The 21,504-nt window shown below is 36.7% G+C and overlaps 2 protein-coding genes and 2 long non-coding RNA genes across 5 annotated transcripts; 2 read left to right on the top strand and 2 right to left on the bottom strand.

Annotated features, from left to right (window-relative positions):
• The first annotated feature begins 487 nt into the window (after nucleotides 1–487).
• Nucleotides 488–3,716, top strand: LOC145129845 (uncharacterized). The gene is made up of 3 exons (XR_013717690.1): nucleotides 488–541; nucleotides 677–759; nucleotides 3,657–3,716. It is a non-coding gene; the product is annotated as an uncharacterized LOC145129845 (long non-coding RNA).
• A 109-nt stretch (nucleotides 3,717–3,825) lies between these two features.
• LOC145131533 (uncharacterized) lies at nucleotides 3,826–6,743 on the bottom strand. Its single transcript, XM_079066210.1, has 3 exons — nucleotides 6,412–6,743; nucleotides 6,088–6,367; nucleotides 3,826–3,921 (listed from the first exon to the last, which is right to left on the bottom strand). Exons 1-3 carry the CDS (start codon nucleotides 6,741–6,743, stop codon nucleotides 3,826–3,828), a joined length of 708 nt encoding a protein of 235 aa, XP_078922336.1.
• A 7,024-nt stretch (nucleotides 6,744–13,767) lies between these two features.
• On the top strand, nucleotides 13,768–17,471 carry LOC145133791 (uncharacterized). The gene is made up of 2 exons (XM_079068752.1): nucleotides 13,768–17,133; nucleotides 17,276–17,471. The coding sequence occupies exon 1, from the start codon at nucleotides 13,768–13,770 to the stop codon at nucleotides 17,119–17,121; it is 3,354 nt and encodes a 1,117-aa protein (XP_078924878.1). The 3' UTR covers nucleotides 17,122–17,133; nucleotides 17,276–17,471.
• Nucleotides 17,472–17,730: 259 nt separating this feature from the next.
• Nucleotides 17,731–20,988, bottom strand: LOC145134271 (uncharacterized). Of its 2 annotated transcripts, XR_013719054.1 has the most exons (4): nucleotides 20,648–20,988; nucleotides 19,849–19,899; nucleotides 18,955–19,078; nucleotides 17,731–18,273 (listed from the first exon to the last, which is right to left on the bottom strand). It is a non-coding gene; the product is annotated as an uncharacterized LOC145134271 (long non-coding RNA). The 2 variants fall into 2 exon arrangements; XR_013719053.1 differs by lacking the exon at nucleotides 17,731–18,273 and having other exon boundaries at nucleotides 18,837–19,078.
• Between the last annotated feature and the right edge of the window lie 516 nt (nucleotides 20,989–21,504).

The following is a 21,504-nucleotide window of genomic DNA, read 5'->3' as shown; positions in this document are numbered from 1 at the left end:
AGTAAATCCAGATCAATTTTTCTGTTTTAGGTTGCTATTTCTAATGTAAATGTAAGGCATGGGCTACAAATGTTGGTTCCAGAAGTGTTTCAAGTTTTAGGAGGACTGGTTGAGGAGCTGGATGCAGCAAGGCAAAGACTTGTTAATGAAGTCAATAAGCCTCCAAGAGGCAAAAGGTTAGTTGATGATGAACATTTTTCATGTGGTAATACTTTCTTTTTCATTTTTTTTCATTTTTTCATTTTTTCATTTTTTTCATTTGTTCTTGGAGTAAAAACACAATTTTTTGTTGTGTTAACATATTGATGTTTCTCATTGATCAAGAGTAAAACCACTAAAGATTAGAGCAGAAAGCAGAGGCAGCAAAGATGGATATATATAATGAAAGTGATTTTTGTTAATTCAAGTTTTCTTTGTATATGATTAATGTTAATTTCTATGTTGTGTTTAATTTCAGAACAAGGAGTTTCACCCTCTTTAGCAACTAGAGCTACTCATGTTGTATCCCAAAGTGCAACTCCAATACATGTAAATGTCCAAGGTATGTGAATGTGAAATCGTATTTGCTTCATAAAATAATGTGTATTAAAGGAGATTTGTCAATATTAACAACTTTCCACCATCTTTTATTTACTTTCCAGTGTTTTTTACTTAACCATACATTCATGTACTGTAGGTACTACACCTTCTGTTAATGGAAGAGTGGCATCAAATTCTTCGGTTCCTGGGAACATGTTTCAGTATCCTCTAATAAGCAAGGTATGTCATCATGCTACCAACTTTGGTGATGTACTTTCTTTATTAACATTACCATGTATGTAATGTAGGTACTACTACTAGACCTGTTAAGATTTATGGAGTCTTGAACAAATTGACAAGTTCCTAAGAGTTCAAGGGTCATAAATGTAACATTACATTTAACAATTGAATTATTCAATTGTTGTCGGCAAACGTTTGAATTAAATATTCAAATGGTCGGTGGACAATTATTTAATATTTGTTGGACGGCTAATGTGAATGGCAAAATTTTCAAAGTCAATCTTTGCGGCAATCCTGTGCATATTGCGGCTCACAAATATACCTATATATATGCATGTATGTTTTGCATATTTTGTGTGCAAAAACTTGAGAGAACATCAAGTGTAGAGTGTCAAGCCAATTGTAATCTTGTGAGTTTTAATAAAATTCTCTAGTTGCAGCCCGTGGACGTAGGATTTGCACCGAATCCGAACCACGTAATATCCTTGTGTTCCTTTATTGCTTTATTTTCTCGTTTCGTTTGTGAGTGTGTGATAGTGTTTCCGCTGCGTGTACCCTGTCTCAATTCCTAACAACTGGTATCAGAGCCTGGTTAGCGAGGTTTGGAGGGTACGATCGTTTTTTTTATCACGCATGAGTGTACCTGATTTGTATCTTGTTTGTCGTAATGGCTGAAGACAAGATTATAATCGAAAAGTTCAACGGTTCTGATTTTAGCTGGTGGAAAATGCAATTAGAAGCATTGCTATGTCAGAAAGACTTGGACATGGTACTCGGAGACAAACCGGAGAAAATGGAAAAAGCTTTTGAAGATGCGTGGAACTCAAAGGACAAGAAAGCCAAGGCGGTTATTACATTGTCATTGACGAAGAGCGTTGCTTTCAACATCATGAATGAAACCACGGCGCGTGGTATGATGGAGGCTCTGTCAAATATGTATGAGAAACCATCGGCGGCTAACAAGGTGTTCTTGATGAAGGAGTTGTTCACTACAAGGATGAATGAGGAAGGCTCAGTTACGGTTCACATTAACAATCTAAATTCAATTCTGTCCAGATTATCATCTGTGGGAATTAAATTTGATAACGAGACTCAAGCATCACTGCTACTAGCTTCTCTACCTGATAGCTGGTCCGGAACAATTACTGCTGTTACGAGTTCCGTGGGGACCAGTGGTATGACTTTTGAAGGGGTTAGAGATTTGGTTCTTGGCGAAGATATCAGACGCAAGAATCAAGGTGGATCTTCTTCTTCTGATTTATTAAATATCGGAAGAGGGAGAGGGAATAGCAGGAATAGTGGAAGCAGTGGGAGTCGGGGAAGAAGTTCATCTAGAACTAAGAAGAATGTGAAGTGCTGGAACTGCCAGGAGGTGGGACATGTTAAGAGTCAATGTCTAAAGAAAGAATTGAACATTACCGGTGCTCAGAGTGTGTCTGAGGATGATGCATTGATACTCAGTATGGAAAGTTCTGTAGACTCTTGGGTCATGGATTCAGGGGCTTCGTTTCACGCCATGGACAACGGGGAAACGATGGTGAATCTAAAAAAAGGAGATTTTGGAAAGGTACGGTTAGCAAATGACGAGATGCTTCAAGTAACGGGCATGGGAGATATTGATCTAGTTACTTCATTGGGAACTACATGGAGCCTGAAGAATGTCAGGGTTATTCCGGAGCTGAAGAAAAAATTGATTTCTGTTGGTCAGCTGGATAAACAAGGACTGGAAGTAAGGTTTGGTGGTGGTAAATGGATGGTGGTCAATGGTAATTCGGTGATTGCTCAAGGTATGAAGCGTGGGTCATTGTATATGGTTGAGGTACCTGCTGAGGGAAGTATAACCATCCCGATTAAGCAAAACAAAATCTGGTTCGCTAAATCTACTGCTAAGAGAGTTCATTTTGCAAACATGAATTCTGGAGCCAAGGGGATGTTAGCTGAACGAGTCGGAAATTCTAAACCATTCAGGGGATTCTGTGACAGTGGGAGCACAGGGTGTGTTCCGGGTACACTTACAAAGAGCCGTTGGGTTTTGAAGACTAAGACTGGAAAATTCTCTCTTGTTGGAAGTTTGCAAAGTTTGGAGAGTGTTAGTGGTCCTCGGTGTATCTCTGGATCTGGTGGAGTGTCCAAACCGGTTGAGACAGAGGATGAGTCGGTGGTGGGATTAGCCACGACTGAGTTGGAGCTAGTGGGAGCTTCAACTGGCCCTTCTAGTACTTGAAGATGAGGGGCGGCTGCAATTAGAGAAATCAGACTAAGTTTTAGCTTGTTCTTTGGAACTGGAAGCTTGAAGGACTTGGTTGTTTTAAGATTACTGGAGTTGGATGATAGAGACGGACCATGTTGTTCAAGCCTCCAAGTGGGAGATTGTTAAGATTTATGGAGTCTTGAACAAATTGACAAGTTCCTAAGAGTTCAAGGGTCATAAATGTAACATTACATTTAACAATTGAATTATTCAATTGTTGTCGGCAAACGTTTGAATTAAATATTCAAATGGTCGGTGGACAATTATTTAATATTTGTTGGACGGCTAATGTGAATGGCAAAATTTTCAAAGTCAATCTTTGCGGCAATCCTGTGCATATTGCGGCTCACAAATATACCTATATATATGCATGTATGTTTTGCATATTTTGTGTGCAAAAACTTGAGAGAAGATCAAGTGTAGAGTGTCAAGCCAATTGTAATCTTGTGAGTTTTAATAAAATTCTCTAGTTGCAGCCCGTGGACGTAGGATTTGCACCGAATCCGAACCACGTAAAATCCTTGTGTTCTTCTTGCTTTATTTTCGTGAGTTTGTGTGTGTGTGATAGTGTGTTTCCGCTGCGTGTACCCGGTCCGGTTCCTAACAAGACCTTCTGTTAATGGAAATATGTATTTTCTGTTCATAGGGAATTTGTTTTTGGAGCCTCAAAGAATCATACCTCTCAAAATGATGCAACTCCAACACAAGTAGACAACCAAGGTATGCAAGTTCTTTTGTTCCTTTTAATTAAAAATAGAAAATCTTGTCCATGTTCTTTTTTTAAACTTTTCTAATAACCTTAACAAGCAATTCGTTCAGCACTCAATGAGATGGCATCTTCCAGTAGCAGCAACAGCAACTTTGCATTCTGGATGCCATGGATCAAGATCGAGGCTCCTTCTTCCTACTTCCTTCATCATTTTCATTTTTTTTTTTCAAAATAATGATTAAAATTGAATTCATGATGACGTTTCAGATAAATGAAAGTGGGAAGAGTGCAAGAAGCTTTAGGGAGCAAAGAAGGGCACACTATGATGAGAAGCAATCAATTGTTGATGGTGTTTTTTTTAAACCATGTAGAATGTAGTGTTATGTACACAAATGATAAGGCATGTGATGATTATGCAAATTTCCTCAAGTTAATAATTTTATTCTACATATGAATTATATTTGCAATAATGTAGTGTTTTGAGATTGTATGGAATTTTAATGTTTTGCAATCAAATTTACAGTATTAGCTATTTTGTAAATTTATTGCGTTAGCAATTTTGTGATGTGAAAACTAGAAAATTATAGAGGAAAAAAGCAGCTGTATGGGCATACCTATAGAGACGACATGTCATTTCTATAGGTGGATCTATAGAGACGACATGTCGTCTCTATAGAGGCATCTACCACGACGACATGCCTTTAACAAAGGGGAAGACGTGTCGACTCTATATCTCTATCTATGTAGACGACATGTTATCTTTATAGATGCACCTATAGAGACGACATGTCGTCTCTATAGCTTCATCTATGGAGACCAGCACTGTATATCGACGAACCAAAGCAGGATGGCATGTTGTCTCTGAAGGATACCTATTGCGACGATATTTATAGTGACGACCAAAAAGATCTATTGCGACGGGGCTATGGTGACGAGAGCTATAGGGACGACATGTCTTCTCGGACATCTATAGGGACGACATTTTTAACCTATAGAGACGACATTTGTTGTCCCTATAGGTCCCGTTTCTTGTAGTTAATTGGGGCGTGTCTACACAAGAACTTTGTTGAAAAATTCCATTTTCTGAAAAAAAAAATCAGATAAATTCTTTGTGAAATACTCACGGCCATTATCACTTCTCAAAACTTTAATTTTAGTCTCAAATTGAGTACAAACCATGTTATAGGAAATTTTTAAAAGTATTTCCCAGATCATATTTGTGTTCCATTAAATAAACCAAACTCATCAGTGTATGATCATCTATAAAAGTGACAAACCATCATTTTCCAGAAATGGTTGAAACTTTAGATGGCCCCCAAATATCACTATGCACAAGAAAGAAAGGTTTCGAAGGAACATATGGCCTAGGACTACAGGGGGGTTTATGGATTATTGCCAAAGCACAAATTTCACATTGAAAGGAAGATGGATCTTTATTAGAAAACAAATTTAGAAACAAATGTTTTAAATAATGAAAACTTGGATGTCGAAGCCTAAAATGCCAGATCATAACATCCTCACAACCATAGTCAGAAATAACATCTAAACATGAGGTTGGAATAGATTCTTTCGAAAGAGATCCATCATTGGAATAGTAAAGTCTACCGCTTAAGCTAGCATTGCCAATCATCTTCCTAGTTGCCAAGCCCTGAATTTCACAATGATATGGAAAGAAATTAGTATGACAATTTTGATTTTGAGTTAATTTATCGACGGATAGTAAATTGTAATTAATCTAATCTGGGAACATGTAACACATCTTTTAGGGTTAGAAGAGGAGAAATATGAATCGAACCAGTCCCTATAACAGTTGAAAAAGAGCTATCAGTTATCTTAATTTTTCTATTTCCTGCACAAGGACTATAGGTTGAAAATAAGTGTGAGACGCTAGTCATATGATATGTGGCACTCAAATCTGTTACCTATGGGTCAGAAATAGTGAAGGATAGAAAAGAAAAAGAAGCTTGATTACCTTGATGAGCATATGAAGCAGAAGGAGTGACAGAAAGATTTGAAAATTGTGGAGATTTAAAGAGTTCAAAAAGATGCTCAACTTGTTCTTTTGTAAATGAAGATTGAGGTTGTCCAGAGGTAGAATTAAGCTGTATACTGGTCTCAGACACAGTGTTTAGAGCCTTCCCTCTTGGTTGCTTTTTCTTCCATCTTGGCTACCAATTAGAAGGCTTTCCACGATGCATCCAACAGGTTTCCTTAGTGTGCCAATTTTGTTTACAATGATCACACCAAGGTTTTTTCTTCCTAAGGTAACATCAATACCTTGGGTAGTTAAAGCCGAGCCTTTAAGTTATATAGGTTGTGAAGTCATGACTTGTTTCCATCCTTCTTCTTGTCTAAGTTCAGAGAATACCTCACAAAGAGAAGGGAGAGGGTGTCTCCCTGAAACACACCCTTTAACTTCATCAAAAACTGCATTCACACCAGCTAAGAACATAAAAACTCGATCATTTTCTTCTATTTTCTTAAACTGTGCTAAATCTTTAGGATTTTCCCATTCTTCACTGTAACAGAGATCAAGTTCTTGCCAAAGAGAAAACATATAATTGTAATATGTGGTGATATCAGTTTCTCCTTGCTTTGAGTTCAACAACCTGGTTTTAATATCGTAAGTTGTGAATGATTCTCCACATCTGAATAGGTATCACGAACTACATCTTATATTTCTTTTGCAGACATGAAAATGTAAGGCTTGCTAATAGATTCCTCCATAGAATTGAGGAGCCAGGAAGTGATCAAGGAGTTTTCTGATCTCCAATTTCGAAAAAGAGGATTAGATTCCTCAGGTTTTGTTTCTTCTCCAGTAAGAAAACCTAGTTTCCCTCTCCCATATATGGCCAGTTTCATTGATTGAGCCCATTCTAAAAAATTCCTACCATTCAATTTGATAGTTGTGATTTGGATGGAGGCATTTGGGTTCATGTAAACTGGAAAAGATGGAGGAAAGGTTGAGGTTTGGGTAGAAGAAATGGTTAAGGTTTGGGTAGAAGAAGAGTTGGTTTTCTCCATGGCTCTGATACCATGTAAATTTTGAAGAACACTTTTTCTTCTTGTTATAATTAACCATGGCGAATATAACAGAATTTATAGAGTTTACAAGCTAATTGACAACTAAACTAATTGATAGCTATTTATAGCAGAATAATCATATCCCTATAAATCCTCTAGAATTGTATTTAAATAAATAACTAAAATAGAATAGGACATATTTAAACCAGGAAAGATCCTTATAATCTTTGCATCATTCAAGAATGTTGTTGGTAACGTGAACAAGACGAAACAAGTAAAAAAGAACAAACATGAAATTTTAATTCCATGTCCACGTGTCTCCTGTTTAAATCACATGTTTCTTAGAGTTGAGGAGGTAGATTACCATCTATTCCTTAAGAGAATTGGTCCAAACTACTCCATATGGATTATGCATGGTGAAAAGGATGATTCAAGGACATAGTAGGTCTAGGTCTGCTAATGCCAAAAAGGGTTTAGATAAGAATGAATTTTTTAATTTTGAATCGGGGGTACCAACACATGCTTGCTCCTAATACAGTAGAAATGGTTGAAGGTACCAAAGAGAATTTCTCAGACGACCAAGATAAGTTCAAATTACTGCTTGTGGATGTTGAGAAGCCCCTTTACAAATGATTTCATAAGTATACAAAATTGTTTGTATTTGTTCATCGTCTGAACTTGAAGAGTAAGTACAGGGCACCAGATAAGTTATTTAATGAATTACTATGTTTGATAAAGTTTACGTTACGTGAAGATAAAGAAATGGTTAAAAGTACTTATGAGGTGAAGAAAACACTAAAAGCAATGGGTTCATGATATGAAAAGATACATTCTTGTAGCAATGACTGCATTTTATATAGGAAGAAGTATTCAGATTTGAATAAATGTCCCACTTGTGGGAAATCAAGATGGAAGGTGGATGATGAATCAAAAAAAGAAAACTCTAATATTAAAGCTAACGTATTGTAGTACTTCCCCATTATTCCACGCTTTTAACGGCTCTTTAAATTAAAGAGCATTGCAAATGATCTAGTATGACACAAATATGGTTGTGGTAGGAAAGACGACAGTATATTACATCACCCAACGGACTCACAAGTATGGCGTAACATAGATGACAGGTGTATTATGTCTCACTTAAAAACCGACACAAGGTAAATATACATATAAAATAACAAAAGCCGTTATAAAATAGGACATTCGGCCATCGTTTTCGACCGTCACAATACTTGTCACTTGTTAGATAATATCTCCAGCTGTATCTTCGTTGTACATGAGCTGTATTTACTTGTACCTTCCTTGTACATGGTTTGTATCTTCTATTTATTTGTCTAATTCATTTCCCAAATCATTGGGGTTTATCATTCTTACATGGTATCAGCCATATCCCTTCCATAATTTTCTTTTCCCCTCATTTTTCAGCCACAGTCGGTGCCCTAATTGCCGTCGCCAATGTTGTCATCATGGTTGAGACTGATCAATCTCTTCCCTATGCCACCTTAATTCACATGCTCTCGCTGAAACTCTCCACCACCAATTATCTGTTGTGGAAGACACAGGTTGAGACCCTTTTGCAATCGCAGGGGCTTTTTGGTTTCCTTGATGGTTCAGATTCTCCTCCCTTGCCTGCAAGTACTGCTCCCGCTAATGTTGCTTCTGCCGAAAAAGCTAAGAAGGATTGGCTTATGCAAGACCGTCACCTTCATAGTCTTCTTCTTTCTTCTCTCAGTGAGGAATCCATGGCAGAAACTATTGGATGCAAATCTTCTGCAGAAGTTTGGAGTGCCCTAGAAAAGGATTATGCCTTGCAATCCAAAACTCGTGAGATTCAATTGAAAGACGATCTTCAGCATATGCGTCGCGAGTCACTCTCGGTTGCAGATTTCAGTTCCAAGTTTCGTGGTATCTGTGATCAATTAGCATCCATTGGCTCCCCAGTACCCGAAAACTGACAAACTACACTGATTTTGTCGAGGTCTTGGACCATCTTTTTCTACTTTTTCTTTGCAGCAGCTTCGTCTAAAACCTATGCCAACGCTTTCAGACACTATCTCTGATGCTAAGAGTTATGCTTTGTTTCAACAATCGATAGAAGAACCTAACTCTGCACCGGTTGCTTTTGCTGCTCAATATAATGGGTCACACAACCATCAGCGTGGGGGACGATTATCATCTAAAAATCATTATGTCTCACGTCAAGGAGGAGGTGGACGTAATGCTGATGGTGGGGGAAATAACTCCCACTCGGGATCTGATCGTCGCAATAATCGGCGCCAATATACACCTAAATGCCAAATTTGCAAAGTTCTTGGCCATGTTGCTCCTGATTGCCCAGAACGGCTTAATCCCACCTCTGGTTCATCTTCTCAGGCAAACCTTACTCAGGCTTTCAATGCAGTCTCCCTAAATTCTGGTGAAACATCAGACTGGTACATCGATTCTGGTGCTTCATCGCATATGACATCTCAATCCACTCAACTGGACTCTTCTATTCCTTATTCTGGTAACAATCGTGTCTATATTGGAAATGGTGCCTCATTATCTATCTCTCATATTGGAAATTGTCTTCTTAATTCTTCTCTTTCATTAAAAGATGTGCTTGTGGTTCCACAAATCACCAAAAATTTACTATCCATCAATAAAATTACTCGAGATTTACCTGTTACAATTTTATTTGATGATGTTTCATTTGTTATTCAGAACAAACAAACAGGGATGATCGTGGGAAGACGCCGACGTGAATCTAGTCTCTACATTCTTGAACGTGGTGATGAAGCATTTCTTGGTGAACATAGGAATCGCAAAATAAGAGCATTATTTAAATTATGGCATGATCGTTTAGGACACGTTTCATATGACATTGTTTCTTTGTTGAATAAATTGGGTCACATTTCCATGACTTCTAGTTTGTCAAACTCATCTACTTGCAATTCTTGTCAGTTAGCCAAAAGTAAAAGATTACCTTTTTCCAACAATGATAAACGTGCAAGTTCAGTTCTTAACTTAGTGCACTGTGATTTATGGGGACCCTCACCCATTCCTTCAAAGTTTGGTTATCTGTATTATGCGGTATTTATTGATGATTATTCCCGCTTTACTTGGTTGTATCCGATGCGTCGCAAGTCTGAATTTTATTTAATTTTTCAAAGGTTTCAAACTTTTGTTGAAAATCAGTTATCTGCTAGTGTTTCAAAGTGACGGTGGAACGGAGTTTACTAATTATCTGTTACAAGATCATTTTCACAAACATGGCATACACCATCAAATGTCTTGTCCAGGTACTTCTGCTCAAAATGGACGTGCCAAACGAAAACATCGTCATATCACAGAAACTGGCCTCTCCATGGCATTTCATGCTTTAGTTCCATTGTGTTATTGGGTAGAAGCCTTCACCGCGGCTGTTTACACCATCAATCACTTACCTTCTCGTATTCTTGATGGTAAATCTCCTTTTGAGATTTTATTCGGTTACCCGCCTGAGTATTCTACTTTTCACCCGTTTGGTTGTCGGGTTTATCCATGTCTGCGTGCTTCTACACCCCATAAATTTGCACCACGGACAGTTTCATGTGTTTTTCTTGGTTATAGTACCCGACACAAAGGCTTTCTTTGCCTTGATAACTCAGTGGGTCGTATGTATGTTTCACACCATGCTCAGTTTGATGAAAATTATTTTCCATTTTTAACAGAGCAACATATCACCGCCTTTCCAAAGAACCTGGATGTTTCTGTTTTTCTTGATTTATAGGATGACGAAACTCAACCAATTGTGCCTTCTCCATCCACATCTACCACTCCCTCACCAAATGGGTCATCATGCTCGGTTACAACTTGTGGCCTTTGTCCCTCTGCTGATGAATCAAATGGTTCGCATGTCTCTGTCTCTACCTCTGACCCACAAGCAGACACATCAGCACAACAACCTCAAAATCCAGCTTCTTCCCCCGTTCGACATCATATGCGTACACGGTCTCGCAATGGCATCTCCAAGACAAAATCTTTTCCGGATTTCACTCCTACCGGTCTTTTGGCAGCTTTATTAGCTACGAATGAGCCTAAAGGTTTCAAATCAACTCTTAAACATCCTGGATGGGTTGCAGCTATGGATGATGAGCTTCAAGTTCTCCATAAAAATCATACATGGGACGTGGTACCTCGTCCTTGTGGTGTCAATATAGTTGGGTCAAAGTGGATTTACCGGACTAAGTATCTCTCTAATGGATCTTTTAAGCGCCTTAAGGCTCGTCTTGTAGCCCAAGGCTTCTCGCAAATGTCCGGTTTTGACTATACTCATACTTTTAGTCTGGTTGTAAAAGCTGCTAATGTCCGTACTATTTTAGCCTTGGCCGTTCAGCGAAATTGGCCTCTACATCAACTAGATGTTAAAAACGCATTCCTAAATGGATACTTGGACCAGCCTGTATATATGGAGAAACCACCTGGTTATGTAGATCCCAAATTTCCATCCCATGTTTGTCGTCTTCGCAAGGCTTTATATGGTCTTAAACAAGCACCCCGTGCTTGGTTCACCCGTTTTAGTGCTTTTCTCGTGCAGTTGGGTTTTTTCTGCAGTCAGGTTGACACCTCCTTATTTGTCTTGACCCGTGGTGCCACCTTTATGTATGTTATTGTGTATGTTGATGACATTATTGTCACCGGAAATAATCAAGCTTTACTTCAACATTTTATTCAGCGCACAAACGAAGAATTCTCTATTAAAGATCTTGGTCGTTTGAACTATTTTTTGGGTTTGGAAGTCACGCACACTGCAGATGGTTTGTTTTTAAGTCAGGCGAAATATCCACATGATATCCTTGATCGAGCTCAAATGTTGGAAGCCAAATTGGTTTCCACGCCATGGTCTCCGGGTATGCAACTTCACAGTAAAAATGGCACACCATTTCGAGACCCTACACTTTTTCGTTCTATTGTTGGTGCTTTACAGTACCTAACCATCACCCGTCCTGATCTTTCATTTGCGGTGAACTCGGTAAGCCAATATCTTCATGATCCTTTGGACTCACATTTTCAAGCAGTTAAACGTATTCTTCGTTATGTTCGGGGTACGATCCAGCTTGGCCTATCTCTTACACGCTCCGCTACTCCTCATGTTCAATGTTACTCTGATGCTGACTGGGCTCGTTGTCTGGAGACTAGACGCTCCACATATGGTTATGCTATTTTTCTTGGAGGGAATCTTGTATCTTGGAGCGCAAAGAAGCAACCAACGGTTTCTCGCTCCAGTTGTGAATCTGAATTTCGTGCTTTGGCAAAATACTGCTTCTGAACTTCTATGGCTTATTCATTTGCTTCGCAACTTACGGCTCCATTCCAATGCATCTCCGGTACTTTTTTGTGATAACAACAATGCAATTTTCTTGGCTCAAAACCCCGTCGCCCACAAACGTGCAAAGCACATTGACATTGATTATCACTTTGTACGTGAGCTTGTTTTTTCTTACAAACTCAAAGTTCAGTTTGTTCCTTCGCACCTGCAGCTTGCTGACATCTTTACGAAAGCATTACATCGACCACTTTTTACTTTCTTTCGATCCAAGCTTCGCGTTACTTCCAATCCCACGCTTAGCTTGCGGGGGGATGTTAGATAATATCTCCAGCTGTATCTTAGTTGTACATGAGCTGTATTTACTTGTACCTTCCTTGTACATGGTTTGTATCTTCTATTTATTTGTCTAATTCATTTCCCAAATCATTGGGGTTTATCATTCTTACATTACCTTTTTTTTTTATATAAAACCGACGTTAATGTGTGAAGCCTGATATGCAATGGTGACATGTATTCAGTAAACTTTCATGGAAAAAATCATGTGAATTAGTTTATGACCTTTAGTGACGAGAAATATGAAAATTGACACCACCCAATTTTTAAAAACAGATGACATTGCCGGTTTTGTTCTATTGTTAATATTCTTTTAAAATGTCCCCAGTGTTGAATAATTATTTATAGTTAATGTTCTCCTTTTAATTGGATTGGTGGATCCGTATTTGATCCCTATCACCTGTCAAGTATATCAACCAATGCATTAAATTTAATTATAAATTGAAGATTGTATATTATTTTTAAATATTTAAAACAAGTTCTAGTAATAAATTAACAACGATATATCAACAAATTCATTATATTTTAATTATATATTTAAGATTTTATATTATTTTTAAATATTTAAAACAAGTTCTAGTAATAAATTAACAACGATATTAATAGTCGATTTAACTAATTAGAGCCATTAGTTTAAATTTTCGCAATAATCTCTTTAAATTGAATACATATATATATATATATTTTTTAACACGCCCATTTTTGCTTTAGCCTCGGGCGCAAAATATGTTTGGACCGGCATTGTTTATTCTTGTACAAATGAACTGTTATCTTCATCATTCCGTCGTAACAACCCATCAATCCAATTAAATATGTGGAAATTGTGTCTTCCAAAAGTAAGAAAGTTTCAATGGTTAAGAGGGTGAAATTGTAAATAGGTTATTAAATGCACAATCAAACACAACTCAATTGTGAACACTCTTGTATGTGACACAAAAGTCCTGCATTTTTGGCTCATCGAAGAAAGAAGTTTTTTGTCAGACATACCACAATGTCAAATTCAAAGATTCATGGTTTGAAATCTTTTGGCTGTGTTTTATCCGTTCCCACTAGAAATTCAATTAAAAATGAAGATACTATGCGGGCTCAAGAAATAAATTTCCAACTTGCAGCTATCATCTATATAACCTCTCCGAAGAGTTAAGTTAATGGTTCATCACAAACATTATCACAATACAAACTTTTTTGTATTTTTCCAATTTTGGTTTTCCACGTAAATCCTTGTGTCTCTTTTATTTACTGCTTTGATTCGTATTTTCTAAATGGTTGATTACGTTTGATATAATAATTCCATCCGCATCGAACAAATATTATTATAAACTGCTCGGATTCACATGTTAAACAAACGTTTACTACAAAAGTATATATATATTTTTTCTATTTGAAACCGATTTAGGGTTGATAATGGGTAATCCGTGGGGTTTGGGGCTCCAACTCATTTCCATAAGTATTTTTTTGTTAAGAACCACATATACTTGTTTGGGTGTGGGAAATATAAGTGTTGTTTGCTCTGAGGAAGAGCGACTTGCTCTTCTCAAGTTCAAACACAGCGTCCAAGACGACTCTAAAATGTTGTCATCATGGCTTGGAAATGATTGTTGCCTGTGGGAAAGAGTCCACTGTGACGATGATTCTGGAAATGTCAAAAGTCTTGATCTCAGAGGAGACAAGTATGCTGGTGAAGACCGCTACTACTTAGTTGGTGCTGAGGTGAACTCGTATTTGGCACAGTTGAAGCATATAACATACTTGGATTTGAGCGGGAATGATTTTGGAGGAAGTTGGATCCCAAAGTTCATTGGATCCTTGAAGCAACTGAGCTACCTCAATCTTTCTCATGCTGGATTTCAAGGTATTATCCCTCATCAGATTGGAAATCTTTCTAATTTGAAGGTTCTTGATCTCAGTTATCGAGGTCCGATGATAGACGAACCATTGGTTGCAGATGATGTGGCGTGGACTTTTGGCCTTTCGTCACTCGAGCATCTCGACTTGAGTTCAGTGAATCTTGGCAAAGCACAAAACAGGGACATGCTGCTTTACATGATTCCTTCCTTAAAAGAGTTAAGTTTGTTTCGATGTAGACTTTCTAGTTCTGTTCTTGGTCCTTTTGTTAACTCGAGTAGAATACTTCCCAACATCAAACACCTGAATCTTGGCTCGAATTCTTTCGAAGGTCCACTCCCAGGATTTTTTCAAAATCTGACATCTCTTGAATTCCTAGATCTTTCAGACTTTGAGCCAGGTTCCACATGGAACTTTGCAAAATTGCTAAAAATGATGCCTTCTTTATCAGAGCTGCATTTGTCAAACTGTTGGCTGGATAACACATTTCTATCTTCCTCTCATTTTAATTTCTCTACACTATCGAACATCCAACACCTGAATCTTAGGTGGAATTCAATCGGAGGCATATTTCCATCTGTTTTAACAAACATGAGTTCCCTAAGAGTCCTAGACCTTACAGAAAACATTCTGAATTCCATGGTTCCTGTTATGCCTAACCTTCTTGAGCTTCATCTTTCTTACAACATGTTTAATCGGATCGAGCAACTTGGAATCTGGAGACACTGTCACCTGATACATTTTGATGTGGCTGGAAATGTGAATGGTATGGAAATGATCGACTCATTGCACAACGTATCCGAGTGCTCCCAGTATGCTTTGGAGAGTTTGGATTTAGTGGAGAGTTTTCAAAATGGTACGATTCCAGAAGCACTTGGAAGAATGGTGAATTTAAGGTTCTTATATCTAAGTAGGAATAATAGATTGACAGGTCCGATCCCCAAATCACTAGGAAGATTAAGATATTTAGATGTATTAGATCTATCTACTAATGACTTAACAGGTCCGATTCCGACATTCCTTGGGAAACTTTCCGCGATTGACCTTTCTTGGAATCAATTGACTGGTTCAATTCCAAAATCCTTAGGGAATATAGCAACTTTAAGAGTAATTGAGCTTTCTAATAATCAATTAAATGGTTCAATTCCCGAATCCTTTAGAAATTTAGCAGCTTTAAGAGAACTGGATTTAGCAAACAATCAGTTAACTGGCCCCATCCCCGCATCTCTTGGAAGACTTGTTTCCTTACGAGCAATGATGGTCTCGAGAAATTTGTTAAATGGGAATATTCCAGTTTCAATTGGGCAACTTGCCAAACTCCAATCTCTAGACATCTCTTACAATTTTCTGGAAGGAGTAGTTTATGAAGCCCATTTTGCTAACCTTTCGATGTTGAAGCGCTTGGTTGCTTCTCATAACACTAAGTTGTCGTTCAATGTTTCACGTGAGTGGACACCTCCATTCCAATTGCAAAGTCTTCAACTTGGTTCTTGTAATATCATAAATGGATTTCCGCAATGGCTTCAAAATCAAAGGAAAATTGAGAGTTTAGTCTTATCCAATGCCACAATTTCAGGACCTCTGCCCATGTGGTTGCAGAAGACGCCCATCATTGCTTTCTTAGATCTCTCTAACAACAAACTCATTGGACCTTTGACGTATCTTCCCAACGGTGGAGTTAACCATTTATGGCATGCAACCGGTGGTGGATTGCTTCTGCAAAATAATCTTTTCAATGGGTCGATTCCAAGGTCATTGTGCACTACAAATTTGCAATATCTTGATCTTTCTAAAAATAGGTTAACTGGGAAAATTCCCAACTGTTTTAAGAACTTGAAAAACTTGGTTACGATGAGATTTAGCTCAAATCGGTTGCGTGGTGTGATTCCAAGTTCAGTAGCTCTCAATTCTTTGAGGCGGTTAAGACTCAACAGCAACAACTTTATTGGTGAACTTCCTCGAGAATTGGGGAATTTAAGAGATTTAGAAGTCTTAGATGTGGGTGACAACAAATTGTCTGGAGATATACCGATATGGATCGGAGAAAATCTTACATCTTTAATCGTTTTGAGGTTGCACAAGAATAACTTCACAGGAAGGATTCCTAGAAGTTTGTGCAACACTTCAAAACTTCAAATTTTTGATGTTGCATACAATAACTTAACAGGAACCATCCCTCATTGCCTAGGGGAGTTAACTGCAATGGTTAAGAGTCTCCCTGATTTTCTTAGTGACCCTGATCATGATGAGAATCTGATTCAGGTCATGAAAGGTGTTGAACTTGAATTTACAAAAAATTGGGGTATTCTTTTTAACATGGACCTTTCAAGCAATAAACTTGTGGGAGAAATACCGGTCGAGCTAACTGCGCTTTGTATGTTGGTGGGTCTCAATTTGTCAAATAATCATCTCAATGGGGCAATTCCAGGCAGCATTGGGAACTTGACCGCATTAAATTCTCTAGATTTATCTAGAAACGAGTTGACCGGGATGATCCCTCCAAGCATGGCAGCTTTGACCTTTTTGAGTTATTTGAATCTGTCACACAACAACTTGTGGGGACGAATTCCAACCGGAAATCAATTGCAGACCCTTGATGATCCATCGATATATGTTGGGAACAAAGATTTATGTGGACCTCCATTGCCAAAAAGTTGCTCAAATCAGGTTGACCCAACAACAATAACCAAAAAGGAATACGAAGAAACTGATCATGAGCCGATGAAGATATGGTTTTATGTGGGCATAATGTGTGGTTTTGCAACAGGGTTTTGGGGTGTTATTGGAGTTTTGTTGTTCAAGAAGCAGTGGAGACTGAAGCTGTTCGTGTCTGTGGAGGAAACCATAGAGAAGATATATGTTGCAGTTGTGGTAAGAGTTGTCAAGTTGAAGAGAGGAAGAGAAACCGCATAGATCCTCTCGAGTGTAAGTAATTCTCGAATACATTTCGTCAATCTTTTTTTTTTCATAACCCGTTGGAAGTGTAAAATTAAAAAGGATATTTTCAATCTTGACTTGGAAAATGTGTACAAATGGAATCATAATGACGTCGAGTTTATATTTGTAGGTGTTGTCGTAAAAGGAAATGAGGAAGAAAGTTGATGCAAGAGAAAGATTGAAGGTGACAAACATGTGAAAGTTTAAGGGTAGCACAGCAGCGGATGTGGAAATAATGGACAATATATATAACATAAATATATAGTATATTTTTTGTTTTGCATTGTTTCAAAAGTACAATATGTATTAGAAACGTTTACGATAAAAAGTTTTCTGTTTGGGCTAAAACAATTATTATAAGATATCGATATCGATAAGATAAAGTGTATTCCAAAACTTTTCAAATTTTGTTTACGAAAATATATTTAAATTTTTTGTTTCGCCTTAAAAATAAATTTTAATTTTACATAATTTTAAATATGTCTTTTTACGTGTGTATCATCTAAAACAAAATATAAAATAAAATAATCTTATGTATTCAAGGTAATAATATTGATTTGACCATCAAATATAAATTGCTGTAACATACAAAGTTTCATGAAAAAATATAGTTTATTCTTATAAAATATTTTTAACAATATAATTTTCTATTAAGTTCCAAGTCTTCTCCTTTAACTTTCCGGTCTTCCATTTAACTACCAAGTCTTCTCTGCCGACTTCCAAGTCTTCCATCGCTATAAGCTTCTCTTCATTTGTTTCATCCTTATAAATGAACTGGTTTCTTCATCATTTCAGCATAACAAAACATATTTCCACTTCTATCTTTTATATTTCATTTTCTAAATCAAATGAGTCAGGGTAGATAATGTGGAATCACAGGGGTTTCGGGCTGCATCTCATTTTCGTAAGTACTTATTTGGTAGCAACCGCATATAATTGTTTGGGTGTTGGAAGTGCGAGTGTCTTTTGCTATGAACAAGAGCGAGTTGCTCTTCTCAAGTTCAAACAGAGCGTCAAGATGAGTTTGGAATGTTGTCATCATGGGTTGGCAATGACTCTTGTAGGTGGGAAAGAGTCAATGAGATGGTGGCTCTGGAAATGTCAAAAACCTTGATTTGAGAGGAGACACTACAAAAAAAAATGTCAATTAGTGACCAAAAACAAAATGGTCACTAACAATAGAATGAGTCATCACTAAATGATTTAGTGACCAAAATTCTGGTCATCACTTCTCGTCACTATAGGTCCGTCATAAAACCGATTTAGTGACCAAATATAAATATGGTCACTAAACAGTGACTAAAATATAGTCGTCACTAAATCTATGACGACCCGCTTCGTCACTAAATGTTGTCACTAATCATTGAAAGTCGTCGCTATTTTATCTACTTAGTGACCAATAAAAGTCGTCACTGTTTTGTTGGATTAGTTTTATCCGATTAGTGACCATAGAAAGTGGTCACTGGTTTATCTAGTTAGTGACTGTTAGAGGTCGTCATTGATTTATCCTATTAGACAAAAAAATGGGTCAATAATTAAGAGTTTCTTGAAATATTAAATGTCATTTCGAATATGCAATATAACAATATCCAATTAGACAAAAGAAAAAAAAACGTTATAAATTTTTACAATACAACAATAGTAACCAAATAAATCTTCACATTTATAATATGAAAATTAAATGTCATTTTTAGAAAACAAAATCCATACATTTTATCCAATATTTCAAAAAACAAACATATAAAGATCAATGTGGATTAAAAGTTAATTCAATTGATCAATGTAATTGAGATAAACGTGAAAGCTCACTCATCATAAATTCCATTTTCTTATTTTGCTCCTCTCGATATTTGATCTGCTCATCTTGAAACTGTGCCAACCGCGGGTGGAACTTGATTAAATGATTTGTTCTTCTGTTTCTAATGCTAACTTTCTGCAACAATTAAAGAAGTGAAAAAGATTATATCATGCAAAGTGTAAAGACACATGGAGATTTTTGTAATTATGCGAAGTAAAAACATAGGAACCAAAAAAAACATGGACCAATTTTATAATTCTGCAAATTGAATACACAATTACAACATCAAATGTAGTTCCACCCGGTTTTTCATCAAATGTAGTTTAAAACAATAAATATCAAATGAGCGTCATGAAAAACAATTTGCATCATGGCTTCGCCAACGTGTAAGAACTACATTTGATGTTTGTTGTTTTAAAATTTAATGTCGCAAAATTGATTGGTGAAAAATATGATAAAATCAGATGCTTTAGTTTATGAGATTTATCCCAAAGATCAAGAACAATGGACTGCTTAAATCAAGCTCCAAACCGAACCGCAAATTGTTTTTTTATTCCAATTAAGGCCGAAAGGAGTGTAATTATCAAATAATTGTCATTATTTGGTCAAATATTTTATAATCCAGTATAATTGACAACAAATGCTAAACATTTTATAATCCAGTATAATTGGTAAGTATAATTGGTAACACATGCTGACATGTTTCCATGACATAAATAGAAATCATGGCCTCCAATAACGACCCAAATGTGAACTTTAATACAATAGTCGTATAAACAAATAATATAATAACATTTTAGACATATTTTGTATAGTTCCAACCAAATTTTTTATAGTTCGACCAGATAATGTCACAAGTCGTTTGAATTGCAATGTCAGGTAATTCAGAAAAAAAGTGATCATACCTTTTACAGCTGACGTACCCTTGTATGTTATGAACCACGAGGTCAGAAAGACTGAAAAATGCCCAAAAAAACGAAAAAAATATATATATTTGTTAGGTCGATACGATAGAGTAGTACAAGGCTGATGAAAAAATTAGACATTTTGATCCTATATACGTTTCTTAAATTGAAGTATGTCTCGTTCATGATGAATTACTTCACATTACTCTACTCGTTTAGCTCTAGATCACCTATCCATCGACATTATTGATGATATGAGATGGGGGCATTCATGTCTTTTGTTTGGTTGGGACAACAAATTGCCAGTTTTGTCCCATTGATTCCTTTCTAGAGACTCGATCTTGGCCATGTGGTTAAAGAACTATAATAGGTGTGTAACATTGTCATTATTAATGCAATAACAGTTCATTCATAGCAACTTAGCAAGTGTTGTTTTTCTTCCCCTGACATCAATCAGCATGTGTCAAAAATTGAGTCACATTAATCTGCTATCTGTTGCTACATAAACTTGTTGATCAACTGTATCCTTGTCTATGTTCCTTTCTTTGTTCATTCTCTTTAAAACCCATATAAATTATGTTAAGAGAAATGATGAAATGGAAGAAAAAAACATGAGGGCAAATAAAAATATGTAAAAGGAGGAGGGAAAGCCTAGTTTCAACACCCACATATATAGTTATAGTTATACTAGACTAGATTCATGAAAGTACAATGCTGAGTGATGTATGAAACTGTTATGACGATGCTGTACTGCAAGTTTAAAAGAATAATGGTAACTATTATTTAGCTATTTTCTGACCTCTAGCTTCAACTGTTTTATGGTAACAGCTGAGGAAATGGAATGAGAAATGATCATATACATTCTTTCATTGAAGCATCCGCCTATTTCTAAAAAATATAATCATCTGCAGAATCAGGAGAAATGATCCAACTGTCAAAGGAAGGGGTAGCTGTTTGACTTCGATTTTGACTTCGAGTGGAGAACAGAGGTGCGTCGGGTGTGGAGCGACGATGGACCGGCGGCGATTGTCCGGCGACGACGGGTCGGCGCGATGCTGTGAAACCGGAGATCGTTGGTGTATCGATTTTGGGCAAAAGAGACGGTGAAACGATTTAGGGCACAAGAGACGTGTGAGTCGATTTAGGGCATAGGAACTTTATCGGTAGTCAAACTTCTTTACAAAAAAAAGTATCTGTATAATTACTTTGGTCAAAATTAGTCAATTATAGTCAAAATTAGTCAAGCCTCCTTATTTATTCAAAATGTAAATACAACCAGGATTTTCTAATGTGTTTCTATTTTTATTTTTTCAACTTTTTCCAAATATTATTATAGTAAAAATGTTTGATAAGGACCGGTCAATAATGTAAGGAGTCTTTGCAAAATTATATATAAAAAAACAAAATTGTAGTTATTTTCAAAAATAAAAAAATATTAATTAAAAATATTTTAGTTTTTATTAATTGAAAATATTATTAGTTTTTATGGTCATTAATTGTTTTTTTTCTTGTAATTCATCAATGACCGCTATTGAGTGGTCACTAATTGTTTTTCTCCATTTAAAGAGTAGGCGTGTAATTTTAAATAAGAGTTGTCAGTGACCATTATTTTTGGTCACTAAACCTCCAATACAGTGACTACTTTTTTGTCACTAA

The sequence above is a fragment of the Lactuca virosa genome, chromosome 8 (genome assembly GCF_052849685.1).
Source record: "Lactuca virosa cultivar CGN04683 chromosome 8, Lactuca_virosa_CGN04683_v6, whole genome shotgun sequence".
NCBI classification, from domain to species: domain Eukaryota; kingdom Viridiplantae; phylum Streptophyta; class Magnoliopsida; order Asterales; family Asteraceae; genus Lactuca; species Lactuca virosa.
The sequence above is the reverse complement of the archived record's forward strand: the minus strand, read 5'-3'. Positions and strand labels throughout refer to the sequence as shown.